The following is a 19,474-nucleotide window of genomic DNA, read 5'->3' as shown; positions in this document are numbered from 1 at the left end:
GCTACTTTGAAGAATCTAAAATATAAGACATGTTTTCAGTTATTTCACACTTTTTTGTTAAGTACATAATTCCATATGTGTTCATTCATAGTTTTGATGCCTTCAGTGAGAATCTACAATGTAAATAGTCATGAAAATAAAAGAAACACATTGAATGAGGTGTGCTATATATATATATATATATATATATATATATATATATATATATATATATATATATATATATATATATATATATATATATATAATAATGCTGTTTCAAATTTAATTCCCCTCTTAACCCTCGTGTTGTCTTCCCCGTCGACTATGATGCAACTTTTTGTTTTACTGGGTCAAAATGTAAAAAAAATCCAAACATTTTGGTCATCTTTTTCGACACTTTTGTCAATTTTTTCTGCACTTTTTTGACATTTTTGTTAGCCTATAAAATCTAGACGCCCCCTAGCGGCAGCAAATGTAATGTGCAGCCAGGGTCAGTCTAGCAACTCTCCGTTGGCTTGCGAGCTGGAAAAACCAAACTCTGGTCAGGCCAATCACATCGTGTGTAGAGTCGGTGGGCGGGGCTTAACATAATGACGGCACTGAAGTCATTCTTAAAAAAGGAAGATGTGTTGGGAGTTTAAAGTTGAATATATCAGCTAGCGTTGCTCTGATTGGTTGGAGCGCTATCCTATTGCGTGCAGAGGGGAATTTGAAAGACAACCGTTTATCCCGCCCCCCTCAGATTGAGCCCTGACCAATGGGGAGTTCCCAGACCTCAACATCTGGATGTGGGTCTGGCTTGTCAGGCTACATTTTTGTCACTTTTTTCCCCGATGTTTTTGTCACTTTTTTTTTTTTTTCTCGATGTTTTTGACATTTTATTTCCTACATTTCTCAGCGTTCTTTCATCAATTTTTCAATTTTTTCAATCGAGCACAGCCCTACTGCCAGCTGTGTTGTGCAGATGTGATCTGAGCTGCTGAATGTTTTGTTGTGTCCTCAGTATGAAGTGAAGGCTCCGATGCCGTCGGCCTGCTTCAGAAACGTCTGTAAACAAATGGCCAAGATGCACGAAGCCATTTCTGAACTCTTACCTGAAGAACAGACGCAGGTGAGACTCGACGCTGGTCTGTTGTGTTGATACGATGGGTTTGGATGCGGTGCGTTCGGGTGTGTCTGGAGGTTTCAGTGTCAACAGGTTTGTGTTCTCCCGTGCAGATGTTGTTTCTGAGGATTAATGCCAGTTTCAAGTTGCACCTGAAGAGACAGCTGGCTCGACTCGGGGTCGTTAATGACGGAGGACCACAGAACGGGTAACTGCAACAGACACACACACACACACTCAGACACACACACACACACAGAGACACACACACACACACACACAGACACACACACACACACAGACAGACACACACACACACACACACTCACACACAGACACACACACACACACACACACACACACACACACACACACACAGAGACACACACACACACACACACAGACACACACACACTCACAGACAGACAGACACACACAGACAGACAGACAGACACACACTCTCACACACAGACACACACAGACACACACACACACAGAGACACACACACACACAGACACACACACACACACACACACTCACAGACAGACAGACACACACAGACAGACAGACACACACTCTCACACACAGACACACTCACAGACAGACACGCAGACACACTCACACACAGACACACACTCACACACACAGACAGACACACACTCTCACACACAGGCAGACAGACAGACAGACAGACAGACACTCTCACTCACACAGACAGACAGACACACACAGACAGACAGACGCAGACACACTCACACACACAGACAGACAGACACACACAGACAGACACACACTCTCACACACAGACACACACTCTCACACACAGACACACACTCTCACACACAGACAGACACTCACACAGACACACACACAGACACACACTCTCACACACAGACACACTCTCACACACACTCACACACACAGACAGACACACACTCTCACACACAGGCAGACAGACAGACACACTCACACACACACAGACAGACAGACGCAGACACTCTCACTCACACAGACAGACAGACACAGACAGACAGACGCAGACACACTCTCACACACACGACAGACAGACAGACAGACAGACACACACACACACAGACAGACAGACGCAGACACACTCTCACACACACAGACAGACAGACAGACAGGCTCTGCTATTTGACAGTGTGACTGTGTGCAGGCTGGTGGTGGTGGACGTTGCGTTCTACACGGAGAACGTCCAGGCGCTGAAGAGCCTCGACCGGCTGGACCTGAACATGGTCGAGATCTGGGAGCAGAAGAGGTGATGGAGGACGCCGACGGCGGGACGTCCAGGACCGAGCGAGCGACCCCCGGAGACACACGGGCGGGGGGGAAGGAGGGGTGGGGGGGGGCCGAGCTCGGCAGCTGGCCGGCCGAGAGTGGCGCAGGCTTTAGGGACCAAAAAAAAAACCCCACAAAAACCGGGAGAATGAAAGCAGCTGGCGGCTTCCTGAACAGCTCCACCTTAAAAGACTTTATCGAGTAACACACAGAGCCTCCTTAAAAAACTGCAGCTGATCGCCTCGTCTCACTGTGTGCAATTCAACGGTAAATTATTAGAGACGGTTTTTAGTGGGAGCCAAGAGTGTGGATAATGTTTTAAGAAAATGGCCGGGTAATTTATTTTTCTGTCGTCTTGAAGGCATTCTACACCAATATTTTTTTTTTTCTCCAGATGTTGGAGCTGAAGGGATTTTTGATCATCGACGCACTCTGAAACTGACTTTTTTTTTTTTTGCTGTCGCTGTTTTCGCGGACTTTTAGCTGGAACTTCACAGCCAAGGATTCAGGGTTCAGATAACGTGATGATTTCATTTTCTCCTTCCTTCCCTGCTCTGAGAGAATCAGGGTTCCTCCTCCACTCATTCATTCATTCATTCATTCATTCATTCATTCATTTATTCATCAGCTGGGTTTGGGTCTTAACTGGTTAAAATGGATTCTTAAACTTTTATACTCAAGAACAAGAATATTTTCCAGACTTTTTGTGTTTTAAGGTCTGGAAGAAAAAAAAAAAAAAAAAAAAAGACCGTTTTGAGACCTTTAGGAACTCAGAAAATTGTCTAATTGAAGAGTTAATTTCCTGAAAACTTTAAAGGTCCCATGGCATGAAAATGTCACATTATGAGGTTTTTTTAACATTAATATGAGTTCCCCCCCAGCCTGCCTATGGTCCCCCAGTGGTTAGAAATGGTGATAGGTGTAAACCGAGCCCTGGGTATCCTGCTCTGCCTTTGAGGAAATGAAAGCTCAGATGGACCAATCAGGAACCTTCTCCTTATGAGGTCATATGGTGCAAGGTTACTGGCTCTAGTGGCTGTAATTCTGCACCAAGGCTGAATTTCAGGAAAGAGACTTCAGATACAGTATTAGGGGACCACTAAGGTCTATATAAAAGCATCCAAAGAGCACCATGTCATGGGACCTTTAAACAAACATCCACACTGTGAAAGCATCCCAACTCTTCAAAAAAAAAAAACACTCTTCATTTACACTTTTTTTTTTTAAACTGTCCAATTATGCATTAAGTTTTCTCGAGGTGTGATCCTGAGACGAAGGTAATTTTCTACGCGTAGTTAATCGCAGAACGTGAAGCATGAAAAATCAGCTGTTAACTCAAACTGCTGTCCTCCCTCCTACTGTAGTTTTATTTAATCTGCATGACCAGAGCGAGAGCTTTTTGGTTTCATCTGAAGCTGAAACGACTCAAAAAACGGAACAGAAAATCTGATTTTTATTTTCTAAATATCTACATGAGATCTTCCTCTCGCTGTTCTTTTTAAATCAGGAGCAACGAGCCTGCACAACGTGATGTATTACTGCTCGTTAACCCTTGTGTTGTCCTCCCGGATAAAGAAGATGGGACACATTTTTTTCAAAAAAAAATGTCTCTATGCTTCCGGCACTTTTTGTTCATGTACAACACACACACACACACACACACACACATGTACAACACACACACACACACACACACACACACACACACACACACACACAACACACACACATACAACAACACACATGTACAAACACACACACATGTACAACACAACACATACACACACACACACATGTACAACACACACACATCAACAAAACACCAAACACATGTACAAACACACATCACACAGACACACATGTACAACACACCACACTCACACAAGACACACACACACATGTACAACACACACACCACCACACACATGTACAACACACACACATGTACAACACACCACACACATGTACAACACACACACACATACACACGTACAACACAGACACACTCACAAACACTCACACACACATGTACAACACACACACACACTCACACACACACACATGTACAACACACACACAGACACACACACACACACACACACACATGTACAACACACACGTACAACACTCACACAGACACACTCTCACAGACACACTCACACACACACACATGCACAACACACACGTACAACACACACACTCAACAGACACACTCACACACACACGTACAACAACACGTACAACACACACAAACACTTTTTTTTCACTTGTCGCATTATTTATTTTGTTTTAATTATTTTTTGTTTTTTTTCTAAGTTTCTGACCCTTTTTTCAACATTTTTCTCACTTTTACATTTACCCCATACGAGTTTTACACTTATTCTTGGACTTCATGGACACTAAACCTAATTTTTTTTTTAGTTTAAAAAGCAGAAATATGCTATAAAATTGAATAAAACACCCAAAATTGTAATGAAAGTAGTGAACTGATCCTTCATTTTACTTGAGAAGAGCGTTAAATGGAACCATCCGTGTTCATTTTTTGGCAATTTGGTTAAAAGAAACCCCAAATTTCTGACACAGGAGAGACAACAGGAGGGTTAATCAAATCACCGACCTTGTTCAGGCTCTCGGGGGCGCAAAAAACTGCCGTTTCAAGCTATCAAAAGTCAGATTTTCTGTTCCTGAGTCAAGTTGAAGTTTTTTTTGAGCTCCGACTAAATACGAAACACATCTGTCCAGCTGCGGGTCACATCACCTTCGGTCTCTGAAGCCTACGTCAACACTACAGGCAGCGTTTAGCTCCCAAAATATACGCAAGGAAACTAGACGGGGCTGAAACTAACCGCTATCTTCACTGTGGGTTATTATTTTCTGGATGAACGGATGAGCCGTTTGGTCTCTAAAATGTAGGGTTGGGTATCGTTTGGGTTTTTTCCGATACCGGTGCTAAAACGACATTTTAAAACTGTGCCGGTGCCATACTTAAAAAATAGGGAATAGGGTATTTTACAATAACTTTGAATGCACCACGAGGCTTACTAGTTTCATGTGAACGCACCGTCTATGTTGTTTTTCTGACACCGGCAGCTGCACACTGCTTAACGTCCTGATGTTTGAATCCTCTCCAGTGAAATACAGACAACCTTTACATCGTTTAGCTGTCAGCATTTTAACAGTGTTTACTCCAGCTGCTAGCTAACGGTTGGCTAACGTTACCTGCTGTCAAGTGAGGTGACATTTAGCTCCCAAATTTAGCTCCCAAAATACACGCAAGGAAACTAGAGAGGGCTGCAGCTAATAACTATCTTCACTGTGGATTATTTTCTGGATGAACTGATGTCTCTAAAATGTAGGGTTGGGTATCGTTTGGGATTTTTCCGATATCGGTGCCTGAACCGATACTTAAAATAAAATGGGGTAATAGGGTATTTTACAATAACTTTGAATGCACCACGAGGCTTACTAGTTTCAAGTGAACGCACCGTCTGGTGTTTTTCTGACAACGGCAGCGGCACGCTGCTTAACGTACCAATGTTTGAATCCTCTCCAGTGAAATACAGTCACCCTTTACACCGTTTAGCTGTTTTAACAGTGTTTAATCCAGCTGCTAGCTAACGGTAGGCTAACGTTACTTGCTGTCAGGTGTAGCGTTAACTAGCTAACGGTAGGCTAACGTTACTTGCTGTCAGGTGTAGCGTTAACTAGCTAACGGTAGGCTAACGTTGCTGTCAGGTGTAGTGTTAACTAGCTAACGGTAGGCTAACGTTACTTGCTGTCAGGTGTGTTAACTAGCTAACGGTAGGCTAACGTTACCTGCTGTCAGGTGTAGCGTTAACTAGCTAACGGTAGGCTAACGTTACCTGCTGTCAGGTGTAGTGTTAACTAGCGTCACGTGCAGCGATGCTCCTGTTGCCTCTAACGTCTGTTTCAGAGCATCAGAGAGCAGCGCAGAAGGCATTTGATTGGCACCAAAATCTGCGTTTTGATTCGGTCCGGTAGATACCGGTCGCTTAGGCACCGGTGCCGTATTAGCGCCGGGTTTCGGTACCCAACCCTACTAAAATGTAAGAAAATGGTGAAAAATGTGGATCGGTGTTTCCCCAAAAAAGCCCAAGACGATGTCCTCAAATGTCTCGTTTAGTCCACAACTCAAAAATATTCAGTTTCCCGTCACAGAGGAGAGAAGACACTAGAACAACATTCACATTTAACAAGCTGACATCTGAGACATTTTGACTTTTCATGAAAAATTACTCAAACAGATTCATCGATTATCAAAACAGTCGCCGATTAATTTAACCCTTGAGTCGTCCACCCTGAACTTGTTGTCCTTCAGGGTCAAAATTGGCACTTTTTTTTTTTATTCATGGTCAATAAACCAGTGGTGTAGTCTACGTGATACGCAGTATATACCCACTAAGAAAGCTCCAGGATTTCCATATACCCACTTAAAAATACCCAATGACCCACAACAACATACTTAACATTATATTTTTGATATATTTTGAATTGTCATCTGTTTTTCTTCTTCACATAGGCTAAATAAAGGGATTTCCACTGTAAATTGGTGCATAAAAGTGTATCAGAATACAGGAAATGAAGTCGTTGATGCTCAAAACTTCCCTGGGGGAGGACACCCAGACCCCCCACTATGATATGCCCCCCAAAGGCAGATTCTGGCATATATATATATATATATATATATATATATATATAATAGTACAGTATAGACTGCACCACTTCAATAAACCTAATTTAAATGACATTATACCTAATTTTTGAGTTAGAAAAAGCAGAAATTGAGTTATTTTGACTAATAGTTAAGGTCACTGGATTTTGAGTGGATCACAGGCTAGTTTATGTCAAAGTTTAGTCAGGATATACTAATCTAAAACCATTATATTTTTCAAATGCTATAAAATTGAATAAAAACACCCAGAATTCAATGAAAGTAATCATGAATTTGACCTGCGAGGAATGTCTTATGGGTTCCCACAACGCACATGCATGCATCCAAGTTATTTTGTTGCAATTTGGTTGTAAAGAAACCCATATTTCTGAAATAAAATAACTTTGAAAATGGGTCAAATTTGACTCCAGGACAACCGGAGGGTTAATAGTTGACAACTAATCGATGAATCTTTGCAGCTCTAAAATAAGAACGGATACCAGAGCTTAGTAAAAACCTGGCAGCTTCTCTTTTGATTTTCGTCTCACTGCATTATTCAGCTAAAGTACTTTAAAACAACAGGTGTATTATTAGTTTTTTTTCCGAGATAATATCCTGTTTTCGTGAAATAACGACAGTTTAAAGTCGGAGCGAGTCGGAGTGTGTGATGTGACCGCAGCAGAGAACAAAAAGCATCGTCTATCATCAGTGTCTGCTTCAGAAGTGCCTACGTTTGATCTGAGACGACACATCTGAGCTCTCCACTACAGTGTGCCTACCATACCACTGTGTGTGTGTGTGTGTGTGTGTGTGTGTGTGTGTGTGTGTGTGTGAGATTGGTTGATTGTGTGTGTGTGTGTGTGAGAGAGTGAGGCTGCATGTCTGAGAATCCCAAATGTCTTGAATCCTTCAAACCTGATGTGAATAAAACAGGATGATGGAGCAACTTGGTGTCCTTCGTCTGTTTGTGTGCTGCACTTCTTTACTCTGTGGGATATCGTACCGACACTAGGGCTGGGCTGGGTATCGCCAGTGATTTCATGAATCTATGCAATTCACAAGTAGGGCTGCACGATATGAGGAAAATAGGCGATAAGGTTGTTGAATATCGCAATAAAGATATTTTGTGCGATAAACATTAAAGTGTACTCAGTTCTGCCTTTCTGCAACTTTCAGTATTCAGCTAAAATACAACAAACTATTTGTTGAATTTAAAACAAACGAAAGGAAATCCCTTCCAACGTTACTTTAGTGAACAAATTGAACATTGAATTGAATATAAAAGCATCCACTAAAAAGGAATTGACAGCTTCTTTTTAAACTAATTTTCTACTGATCTTTTCTTTCAACTAACACAAAAAATCTCTGAGTGTATCGCAATATGTCGCAGTACATTGCGCCAGTTGATATTGCGGTAACGATTTAAAACGATATATTGTGCAGCTCTATTCACAAGGTCCCGGTTCGATCACATTTAAGATTCAATATCAATTAGCTTTGGGGAATTTATGTTCCAATACCAATTTAGCTTGGATATACAAGATATACAGGCCGTCCTGCATTCTGGTGAATTTGTATGCATCATTTTATGGTGCAAATGCCCTTTTATTAATGTAAAGGAAATAATTATTCTCCTGTATTTTCTTTCTTTCTCAGACATTTGTCACCTTTTTGTAAATTTGTTGCTTTTTCTGACATTATTTGTACGCTTTTTGTCGCATTTTTGTTGACATGAAGTCCTACAAAAGTCACCAAAAGAGTTCCTTAGCCATCAGAGAATTAATTTTTTTTAACTACAACCTGTTTCTCAGCCTGAATATGAAAACCCTGAGTCTCAGAGTCGGCAAATCTGCCAAATTCTGCTTTTGAATGACGCGTAATTGCATTTACGTTTGGCATTATTGGTTTGGCGCACAACTAGGCGAGCCAAAATGTATTGTGAACCCAAATTGATATACAGGCCTGATCTAAATCTGCAAGGGGCCAGATTTGGCCCGCGGGCCTTGAGTTTGACACATGGTCAACAACAAATCTCTCAGAGAATGAGACAGTGTTAAAGCCAGAAACTCCAAAGTTTAAACCTATCTTTATTTTTCACTTCCTGATGTGTTCTTCAGCCCCCAAATTTAGCATTTTCATTTGAGATCTGGACATTTCTGACTGCACTAAAAGGCAGCTTCAGAGAAATATTCTAAATATTAAGGCCCCGTTTACACGAAGGGAAGATGCAGATATGTTCCTGCGGTTTGACCTCTCATTTACACGAAAACCCTTTTTTTTATCACAGAAAACGATTATTTCTAAAAACTCTGGCCAAAGTGGAGATTTTGGAAAACTTCGTTTACATGTAAACTGAGACAAACGGAGGTTTAGGCAGCCGAGAGAGAGGAAGAGGACGTGATTGGTTGTTGTTGTTGCTATTGTCTGGATTCTGATTGGCTAACGTGGGTTTGAGTATTCTCGTTACACCGCCACCTACAGGTCTGGCGTGCTCTTGACTGCATTGACGGCATATATACACACACTGGTACATATAAACGCAAACTTTTCTGAAAACCGAGAGGTTGAAATGTCCGTTTATGTAAACAGCCGGCCACGTGTAAACGTAGCATAAGGAGAGGGTGGGGGGGGGGAATGAGACGCAATCACACTGCTCACCCACACACATCGGCAGTCAAACAGATCCATAATGACACGTTTAGATTCATTTTCACATTGTTAGAAAGCCCCGCATGAAACAGGGCATCAAAAAATTATTTAGAACTCTTATTGTTCCTCTCCACGGAAATCTTTAGTAAAAGGCGAAAGATTTATACGATCTGAAGAGAAACAAGAGTGTATTGCTGTATGGTTGTGAAGTGAGCGACCAGATTCTCCGCCTCATGTTCCTCACTTATGGTTCATTGATAAAAAAAATTTTTTTTTAAATAAGCAGCTCCGATTATTTAAATTATTTGGAATACTCGTTAATATAAACGGCCTCATATCAAAGACTTTAAATAATCACACCAAAATACTGTGGAAGTGAGAGATAAATGTAACAAAGTGTAGCTTGTAAACCGAGACGCCCCAACTCAGTCACTTCCTGTATCTGTGTCACGTGGGTTGCCCCACTTCCCGTCCTGAGTGTGTTGATTCCAACGGGAGAAGTGAACGTGAACACATTCCATATGAGCGACTCGTGGACCGCCGCTACTTATGATGCATACAGGTTCTTGAGAAACGCAAACACACTTCTCACCCACGCACATGCGCAGTCTCACAACTCCTTCAATGATAAGTTGCAAAGCAAAGTTCTGATTCTGTTAAATTTTCACATTGTTAGGAAGCCCCGCATGAAACAGGGCATAACAAAAATTAGTTGAAACTCTTAATGTTCCTCTCCACGGAAATCTTTAGTAAAAGGCGAAAGATTTATACGATCTGAAGAGAAACAAGAGCGTATTGCTGTCTGGTTGTGAAGTGACCGACCAGATTCTCCGCCTCATGTTCATCACTTATGGTACAGAAAGTACCTGAGCTTTCTGGGGGCCTCTAAGAAGCCTTGTGCTGGGGAGAAGCGTATACTATGTGCTTATAGTGTCACCTATTCATGCTTATTTGGTTTACGTTATGTTTCCTTGAACGTTATGATTACTGTCATCTTTCGAAAGCGACAAAAAAGTGAAAATAAAAAGCAACATTCTGGAGAATTTGTATGCATCTTGTTATGGTGCGAATGTCCTTTTATTAATGTTAAGGAAATAATGATTCTCCTGTATTGTTCAAAAGGTTCTTCATATTCAAAATTTAGCATTTTAATTTGAGATCGGGACATTTCTCACTGCACTCAAAGGCAGCTTCATTTCATGGAGAAACATTTAGACCATTTAGGCATTTTATTTGATGGAGTAACTTAATTAATAGGGGTAGATTCCTGTCTTGGCAGAAATAGTTCTCTATTCATGATAGATGGGTGGATGGATAGATAGATAGATAGATACATTTTATTGATTCCCAAGGGGAAATTCAAGGTCCCAGTAGCTTAAAGACATCACACACAACATACACATACATCATAAACAGGATGATACAACAACAAATGCTCATGAATAATATGGACAATAAAAGTAAACATACTAAATAAAAAATCCAGATGAATGTAATAAGGAACGTATAACGTGTGACTTCATATGATGTATTACTTACATCTTCTATAAAAAAAGAGATACAAATTTTTTTTAAATTTTTAAAAAGAGCGTAGCGTATGATTTTCTGAGTTGAAGTGAGCGACCACATTCTCCCCCTCATGTTCCTCAGTCATGGTTCACTGTAAACAAAGGACGAGTATTGAAATTATTTGAACCCGTCACATATATAAACTGCCTACAAGGTCGACTTCAAATAATTGCACCAAAATAACTGTGGAGATAACAGACAAATGTAGAAAAAAAGTGTAGCCTGTATAACTTCCACACATGCGCCAAGCATTGTGCTCACACTCACGCTACGCTTGCTGCCAATGAAATGCGGTCCTGACATCTTGGTCACCCACTTCAGTAGGTGACGCTGTAGTGAAAAACTAGGGCCCTAGGATTGCGGTCCTGAGAGTGCAGCCTCCGGTACTGCAGCTCCATGCTACCTGAGTCCATGGATGTAAACTATAGAGCCACTCACTGAAAACTGCAGGAACACTTAGAGGTTTATGCAACAACAAGCTTTTATCATCTTTTGAAGTTGATCTGTTGGCTATGATTAATTATAGCCTAATGTCAGTTGTTAATTCAACAATTAATATAAGACACCTAGTTGGGCTTACTAAAATAGCTATACGGTTTCATTAAACAGATAATGTACAAATACGTAAGGCTAGGCTACTAACAGTTAGCAAGCTATCATAAGCTTAACAGTTTTTAATGTTAGTGACTTTAAAACTATCACTTCAAAGTTTGGATCAATCCTAAGGGGAATAGATCAGCACATAAGAAGGTGGGTCCAACGATAACTAGAGAGATTGCTTTTTTTAAAGATCATTTTTGGGGCAGTCCAGGCCCCTTGTTTGATGGAATAACGTTGGGATAGATCACTGTTTTAGCAGAAACACTTCTCATTTATGAGGTTATAATCTCATAATTCAGACGAATCGGACTTTCATTTATTATTCACATTGAAAGGAAGCCCCGCATGAAGCAAGGCATCAAAAATTATTTGAAACTCTTAATGTTCCTCTCCACGGAAATCTTTAGTAAAAGGCGAAAGATTTATACGATCTGAAGAGAAACGAGAGCGTATTGCTGTCTGGTTGTGAAGTGAGCGACCAGATTCTCCGCCTCATGTTCCTCACTTATGGTACAGAAAGTACCTGAGCTTTCTGGGGGGGGGGGGCTCCTAAGAAGCCTTGTGCTGGGGAGAAGCGTATACTATGTGCTTATAGTGTCACCTATTCATGCTTATTTGGTTTACGTTATGTTTCCTTGAACGTTATGATTACTGTCATCTTTCGAAAGCGACAAAAAAGTGAAAATAAAAAACAACATTCTGGAGAATTTGTATGCATCTTGTTATGGTGCGAATGTCCTTTTATTAATGTTAAGGAAATAATGATTCTCCTGTATTGTTCAAAAGGTTCTTCATATTCCAAACATCACGTGTTTCTGGATGGGTTATTTTTTTAGGAATCATGTTCAACTACAACAACAAATCTGTCAGAGAACGAGACCGTGTTAAAGCCAGAAACTCCAAAAGTTTAAATCTACATGAATCTACCTTTATTTTTCATTTTCACTTCCTGTTGTGTTCTTTAACCCCAAAATTTAGCATTTTAATTTGAGATCGGGACATTTCTCACTGCACTCAAAGGCAGCTTCATTTCATGGAGAAACATTTAGACCATTTAGGCATTTTATTTGATGGAGTAACTTAATTAATAGGGGTAGATTCCTGTCTTGGCAGAAATAGTTCTCTATTCATGATAGATGGGTGGATGGATAGATAGATAGATAGATACATTTTATTGATTCCCAAGGGGAAATTCAAGGTCCCAGTAGCTTAAAGACATCACACACAACATACACATACATCATAAACAGGATGATACAACAACAAATGCTCATGAATAATATGGACAATAAAAGTAAACATACTAAATAAAAAATCCAGATGAATGTAATAAGGAACGTATAACGTGTGACTTCATATGATGTATTAAAAGTATCACGTAACTCCAGCGGCATTTGAATTTATTTTTCACTTAAAAAGGAAGCCCCGCATGAAGCAGTGCATCAAAAAATTATTTGAAACTCTTAATGTTCCTCTCCACGGAAATCTTTAGTAAAAGGCGAAAGATTTATACGATCTGAAGAGAAACAAGAGCGTATGATTTTCTGAGTTGAAGTGAGCGACCACATTCTCCCCCTCATGTTCCTCAGTCATGGTTCACTGTAAACAAAGGACGAGTATTGAAATTATTTGAACCCGTCACATATATAAACTGCCTACAAGGTCGACTTCAAATAATTGCACCAAAATAACTGTGGAGATAACAGACAAATGTAGAAAAAAAGTGTAGCCTGTATAACTTCCACACATGCGCCAAGCATTGTGCTCACACTCACGCTACGCTTGCTGCCAATGAAATGCGGTCCTGACATCTTGGTCACCCACTTCAGTAGGTGACGCTGTAGTGAAAAACTAGGGCCCTAGGATTGCGGTCCTGAGAGTGCAGCCTCCGGTACTGCAGCTCCATGCTACCTGAGTCCATGGATGTAAACTATAGAGCCACTCACTGAAAACTGCAGGAACACTTAGAGGTTTATGCAACAACAAGCTTTTATCATCTTTTGAAGTTGATCTGTTGGCTATGATTAATTATAGCCTAATGTCAGTTGTTAATTCTACAATTAATATAAGACACCTAGTTGGGCTTACTAAAATAGCTATACGGTTTCATTAAACAGATAATGTACAAATACGTAAGGCTAGGCTACTAACAGTTAGCAAGCTATCATAAGCTTAACAGTTTTTAATGTTAGTGACTTTAAAACTATCACTTCAAAGTTTGGATCAATCCTAAGGGGAATAGATCAGCACATAAGAAGGTGGGTCCAACGATAACTAGAGAGATTGCTTTTTTTAAAGATCATTTTTGGGGCAGTCCAGGCCCCTTGTTTGATGGAATAACGTTGGGATAGATCACTGTTTTAGCAGAAACACTTCTCATTTATGAGGTTATAATCTCATAATTCAGACGAATCGGACTTTCATTTATTATTCACATTGAAAGGAAGCCCCGCATGAAGCAAGGCATCAAAAAATTATTTGAAACTCTTAATGTTCCTCTCCACGGAAATCTTTAGTAAAAGGCGAAAGATTTATACGATCTGAAGAGAAACAAGAGCGTATTCCTGCCAGGTTGTGAAGTGAGCGACCAGATTCTCCGCCTCATGTTCCTCACTTATGGTTCATTGATAAAAAAAAAAAAAATAAAATAAAAAAATAAGCAGCTCCGATTATTTAAATTATTTGGAATACTCGCTAATATAAACGGTCTCATATCAAAGACTTTAAATAATCACACCAAAATACTGTGGAAGTGAGAGATAAATGTAACAAAGTGTAGCTTGTAAACCGAGACGCCCCAACTCAGTCACTTCCTGTATCTGTGTCACGTGGGTTGCCCCACTTCCCGTCCTGAGTGTGTTGATTCCAACGGGAGAAGTGAACGTGAACACAGATTATGAGCGATTTGTGGACCGCCGCTACTTATGATGCATACAGATTCTTCAGAAACGCAAACACACTTCTCACTCACGCACATGGGCAGTCTCACAACTCTTTCAATGATAAGTTGCAAAGTTTGTTTTTCAACTTTTTGGTCATCTTTTTTCTGCACGTTTTGTCACTTTTATTTATTTGTTTTTTCAACATTATTTTATAAATTTTCAACAGACACATCAGGAGAAAATTAAGTTTGTTCCAACATGAGGGCAGCTATAATCCTAGATATATGATATATAGGCCTATATATGATTGCAGCTGCCCTCATGTCGCAGCTCAGATAAACACAGACTAATTTCATTAGAGGAGCCAGTAGAGGGCAGAAGACTCCACCTCTACAAAACTCCAGTTACCTGAAACAAACTGTCCTATACAGAGCTATTTTTTCATGGAATAATCTCTTAAGTAATTTTTTTTAAACCTTATTTTCTTTTGTTGTAATACATATTCGTTATCCTTCTTTGTCTTTGTGAGGTAGAGGTTGACTCTAAGCCCATGTGTCATGCTGTGTAATATAGTGTTGTTCTACAGATACTATTATTTCCTGGTTATTAAGTTTATACTTGTTCTCGTCTTTTCCTGTATGTGTCATGGAATGTTTTAATATTGTCTGATTTATTGTTGTCTGTTGTAATGTCTGATTTAATGTTGTTTTGGACGCCAGGAAGACTAGCTGCTCGTCTAGGCATCATCTAGTGGGGATCCTTACGATAAACTAAACTCATGTTTTTGCAGTGCCTTTCTTCTTGAGTTTTATTTTTTATTTTTATCATCAAGTAACGTTTTAATGTTCCTTGGATGGAAATTAATATCTTTTTTGATATTTTGTAAGTATGATGCCGAATTGTTCAAACACTGTATAACATGTTTGTAATGTTTGCACACAAAAAAAAACATGTCATGTTTTCGTAATTTCGTTACAAATCAAAATCTAAGTATGCATATTGTTGCCATGAAGTATGCACCTAGCTAGAAATAGATTATAGCCGACAGTTAAATGTCTGATATTCTCACAATAAAGTCGGATTCCCACTTTCCCGGGCCAGGAACTGAACTCTCTTGACAGACAATTAATCTCTGTTTGGTTTGCGAGTGGATGCTTGTAAGCAGAAGAAAACGAATGTAACCAATTTATGGTGCAAGCATTTCACACCATCACTTTATTTAAACACTCACACGTAATGTTTTGGCGAAAGGAAAAGGAATCGTTTTCCAGACGCAATTTAAAAAGCGAGGCGTGGGCGCCATATTCCCACAATGCATAGCGCTCCTGTGTTAGTTAAAACCAGGATACCGTTTTTACCTTTATCTCTAATCTAAACAGTATTTTGATGCGATTATTTCAAGTCTTCGTTGTAGGCAGTTTATACTTGTGGCGATTGCAAAATAAAACCAATGATCGTATTTTGGTAACAGTGAACCATAAGTGAGGAACATGAGGCGGAGAATCTGGTCGGTCTCTCCACCACCGTTCAGCAGTACACTCTTGTTTCTCTTCAGATCGTATAAATCTTTCGCCTTTTACTAAAGATTTCCGTGGAGAGGAACAATAAGAGTTTCAACTAATTTTTTGATGCCCTGCACACTGCGGGGCTTCCTAATTATGTGAAAATTAAACGAAGTTGTGTCTTGGATTTGCAGCGTAACTTTATGGATCTGTAAAACTGCGCATGCGTGTTGGTGAGCAGTGTCTTTGCGTTCCTGAAGAATCTCTGTGATGTGTACTAACGTCTTGCTGCTCACTGTAGCTTTGCATATGGCTTACTGACAAACTTATCGGTTGCTCTAGCTGTCTGTGTGGTGTCTTGTTGACTTCTGTCTGTATAGTTTAAACACAGTGGTTCTCAAGCTTTTTTCAGTAATGTTCCCCCTTTGAACAGTTTTTTTTAAGCCATGTACCCCCTAACCAGCGCGAATAATATTTGGTAGACAAAAAAAAAGCCTTTTACCTGGAAAACATTTAAATTATGATGAAAAAAGGCGACAAAAACTTGGAAAAAGGACGGTAGAAAGAAGGAAGAAAGGCAAGAATAGTTAACTAAAAGTAACTTTGATAGTTTTTATGAATACAAGTTTTATTCATTTTTTTACGGTATATATACAACACATTTTACAACATGAACACGCCCCCCCGAACCACATACCCAGACAAAAATCAAGAAAAGATGACATATTGACCATAACATTCAAGGAAACATAACGTAAACCAAATAAGCATGAATAGGTGACACTATAAGCACATAGTATACGCTTCTCTCCAGCACAAGGCTTCTTAGGAGCCCCCCCCCAGAAAGCTCAGGTACTTCCTGTACCATAAGTGAGGAACATGAGGCGGAGAATCTGTTCGCTCACTTCACAGTACTGCAGTATACACACTTGTTTTTCTTCAGATCGTATAAATCTTTCGCCTTTTACTAAAGATTTCCGTGGAGAAGAACATTATGAGTTTCAAATAATTTTTTGATGCCCTGCTTACTGTGGGGTTTCCTAATGATGTATAAATTAAACAAAAATATGATGCAATTTATCATTAAAGAGCTGTGAAACTGCCCATGTGCGTGGGTGAGAAGTGTGTTTGCGTTTCTGAAGAATATGTATGCACCATAAGTGACAAAAAAATTCAAATAAGCGACAAACTTCGAAAAAAGATAAACACTTTTAAGAAAAAAAAGCTCTGGTCTAAAATCATCTGGCCAAAGGACTAACAGTTGAAAATTCGCCGTCTGGCTAACACTGGCCCATTTACAGAAATGTTAATTAATGTGTGTTGTCCTTTATAAAATAAAGAATAAGAATCGTAAGTAGCAGCCATCCATGAGTCTGAGTTTTGCACATTGTCTATGAATATAATATGGTCGCTCACTTCACAAACAGTCAGCAGTACACTCTTGTTTCTCTTCAGATCGTATAAATCTTTCGCCTTTTACTAAAGATTTCCGTGGAGAGGAACAATAAGAGTTTCAACTAATTTTTTGATGCCCTGCACACTGCGGGGCTTCCTAATTATGTGAAAATTAAACGAAGTTGTGTCTTGGATTTGCAGCGTAACTTTATGGATCTGTAAAACTGCGCATGCGTGTTGGTGAGCAGTGTCTTTGCGTTCCTGAAGAATCTCTGTGGTATGTACTAACGTCTTGCTGCTCACTGTAGCTTTGCATATGGCTTACTGACAAACTTATCGGTTGCTCTAGCTGTCTGTGTGGTGTCTTGTTGACTTCTGTCTGTATAGTTTAAACACAGTGGTTCTCAAGCTTTTTCAGTAATGTTCCCCTTTGAACAGTTTTTTTTAAGCCATGTACCCCTAACCAGCGCGAATAATATTTGGTAGACAAAAAAAGCCTTTTACCTGGAAAACATTTAAATTATGATGAAAAAAGGCGACAAAAACTTGGAAAAAGGACGGTAGAAAGAAGGAAGAAAGGCAAGAATAGTTAACTAAAAGTAACTTTGATAGTTTTTATGAATACAAGTTTTATTCATTTTTTTACGGTATATATACAACACATTTTACAACATGAACACGCCCCCCCGAACCACATACCCAGACAAAAATCAAGAAAAGATGACATATTGACCATAACATTCAAGGAAACATAACGTAAACCAAATAAGCATGAATAGGTGACACTATAAGCACATAGTATACGCTTCTCTCCAGCACAAGGCTTCTTAGGAGCCCCCCCCCAGAAAGCTCAGGTACTTCCTGTACCATAAGTGAGGAACATGAGGCGGAGAATCTGTTCGCTCACTTCACAGTACTGCAGTATACACACTTGTTTTTCTTCAGATCGTATAAATCTTTCGCCTTTTACTAAAGATTTCCGTGGAGAAGAACATTATGAGTTTCAAATAATTTTTTGATGCCCTGCTTACTGTGGGGTTTCCTAATGATGTATAAATTAAACAAAAATATGATGCAATTTATCATTAAAGAGCTGTGAAACTGCCCATGTGCGTGGGTGAGAAGTGTGTTTGCGTTTCTGAAGAATATGTATGCACCATAAGTGACAAAAAAAATTCAAATAAGCGACAAACTTCGAAAAAGATAAACACTTTTAAGAAAAAAGAAAGCTAGCGGGTCTAAAATCATCTGGCCAAAGGACTAACAGTTGAAAATTCGCCGTCTGGCTAACACTGGCCCATTTACAGAAATGTTAATTAATGTGTGTTGTCCTTTATAAAATAAAGAATAAGAATCGTAAGTAGCAGCCATCCATGAGTCTGAGTTTTGCACATTGTCTATGAATATAATATGGTCGCTCACTTCACAAACAGTCAGCAGTACACTCTTGTTTCTCTTCAGATCGTATAAATCTTTCGCCTTTTACTAAAGATTTCCGTGGAGAGGAACATTAAGAGTTTCCACTAATTTTTTGATGCCTTGCATTATGCGGGGCTTCCCAACAATGTAAAAATAAATGGAGATGGGTTTTGTTATGAAGTCTTACGTCTGATATAACTTTGTAAAGTGAGATCTACATCTGCTTCAGCAATCTTTCACTAATAATCGTAAAATAATCTAGCGTATGAAAGGCTAAAATACAGTGATGGTATAATCCTAACCCATTAACTATTCCATTTGAAGCACTGCTCCGAAGGTTGCTTTGGTACGGAAACATCACGTGACATGACGTCCGGAGCAGCACCTGCTTCATTCTCT

General features: G+C 39.7%; 1 protein-coding gene and 10 non-coding genes across 13 annotated transcripts in view; 6 read left to right on the top strand and 5 right to left on the bottom strand.

Moving 5' to 3' along the window:
• Positions 1-3,151, top strand: part of vps54 (VPS54 subunit of GARP complex) — a 67,486-nt gene extending 64,335 nt beyond the window's left edge. For all 3 annotated transcript variants that reach the window (XM_039803634.1, XM_039803641.1, XM_039803626.1), the window contains 3 exons: positions 986-1,093; positions 1,201-1,295; positions 2,266-3,151. In XM_039803634.1, coding sequence (XP_039659568.1) covers positions 986-1,093; positions 1,201-1,295; positions 2,266-2,371 — 309 coding nt within the window. In that variant the 3' untranslated portion in view covers positions 2,372-3,151. The remainder of the gene's footprint in view (positions 1-985; positions 1,094-1,200; positions 1,296-2,265) is intronic.
• A 6,632-nt stretch (positions 3,152-9,783) lies between these two features.
• LOC120569727 lies at positions 9,784-9,898 on the bottom strand. The gene has a single exon (XR_005640954.1). It is a non-coding gene; the product is annotated as a U5 spliceosomal RNA (small nuclear RNA).
• Positions 9,899-10,386: 488 nt separating this feature from the next.
• Positions 10,387-10,501, bottom strand: LOC120569789. The gene has a single exon (XR_005640974.1). It is a non-coding gene; the product is annotated as a U5 spliceosomal RNA (small nuclear RNA).
• Positions 10,502-12,214: 1,713 nt separating this feature from the next.
• On the bottom strand, positions 12,215-12,328 carry LOC120569812. The gene has a single exon (XR_005640981.1). It is a non-coding gene; the product is annotated as a U5 spliceosomal RNA (small nuclear RNA).
• A 970-nt stretch (positions 12,329-13,298) lies between these two features.
• On the bottom strand, positions 13,299-13,413 carry LOC120569778. Its single transcript, XR_005640972.1, has one exon. It is a non-coding gene; the product is annotated as a U5 spliceosomal RNA (small nuclear RNA).
• Positions 13,414-14,322: 909 nt separating this feature from the next.
• LOC120569765 lies at positions 14,323-14,437 on the bottom strand. The gene has a single exon (XR_005640968.1). It is a non-coding gene; the product is annotated as a U5 spliceosomal RNA (small nuclear RNA).
• Positions 14,438-16,294: 1,857 nt separating this feature from the next.
• Positions 16,295-16,409, top strand: LOC120569746. Its single transcript, XR_005640961.1, has one exon. It is a non-coding gene; the product is annotated as a U5 spliceosomal RNA (small nuclear RNA).
• A 777-nt stretch (positions 16,410-17,186) lies between these two features.
• On the top strand, positions 17,187-17,299 carry LOC120569800. Its single transcript, XR_005640977.1, has one exon. It is a non-coding gene; the product is annotated as a U5 spliceosomal RNA (small nuclear RNA).
• Positions 17,300-17,696: 397 nt separating this feature from the next.
• Positions 17,697-17,811, top strand: LOC120569742. The gene has a single exon (XR_005640958.1). It is a non-coding gene; the product is annotated as a U5 spliceosomal RNA (small nuclear RNA).
• A 772-nt stretch (positions 17,812-18,583) lies between these two features.
• LOC120569795 lies at positions 18,584-18,696 on the top strand. The gene has a single exon (XR_005640975.1). It is a non-coding gene; the product is annotated as a U5 spliceosomal RNA (small nuclear RNA).
• Positions 18,697-19,097: 401 nt separating this feature from the next.
• LOC120569752 lies at positions 19,098-19,212 on the top strand. The gene has a single exon (XR_005640964.1). It is a non-coding gene; the product is annotated as a U5 spliceosomal RNA (small nuclear RNA).
• The last annotated feature ends 262 nt before the right edge of the window (positions 19,213-19,474 follow it).

Source organism: Perca fluviatilis, chromosome 1 (assembly GCF_010015445.1).
Source record: "Perca fluviatilis chromosome 1, GENO_Pfluv_1.0, whole genome shotgun sequence".
Taxonomy (NCBI): Eukaryota; Metazoa; Chordata; class Actinopteri; order Perciformes; family Percidae; genus Perca; species Perca fluviatilis.
This window is presented reverse-complemented; position numbering and strand designations above follow the sequence as displayed.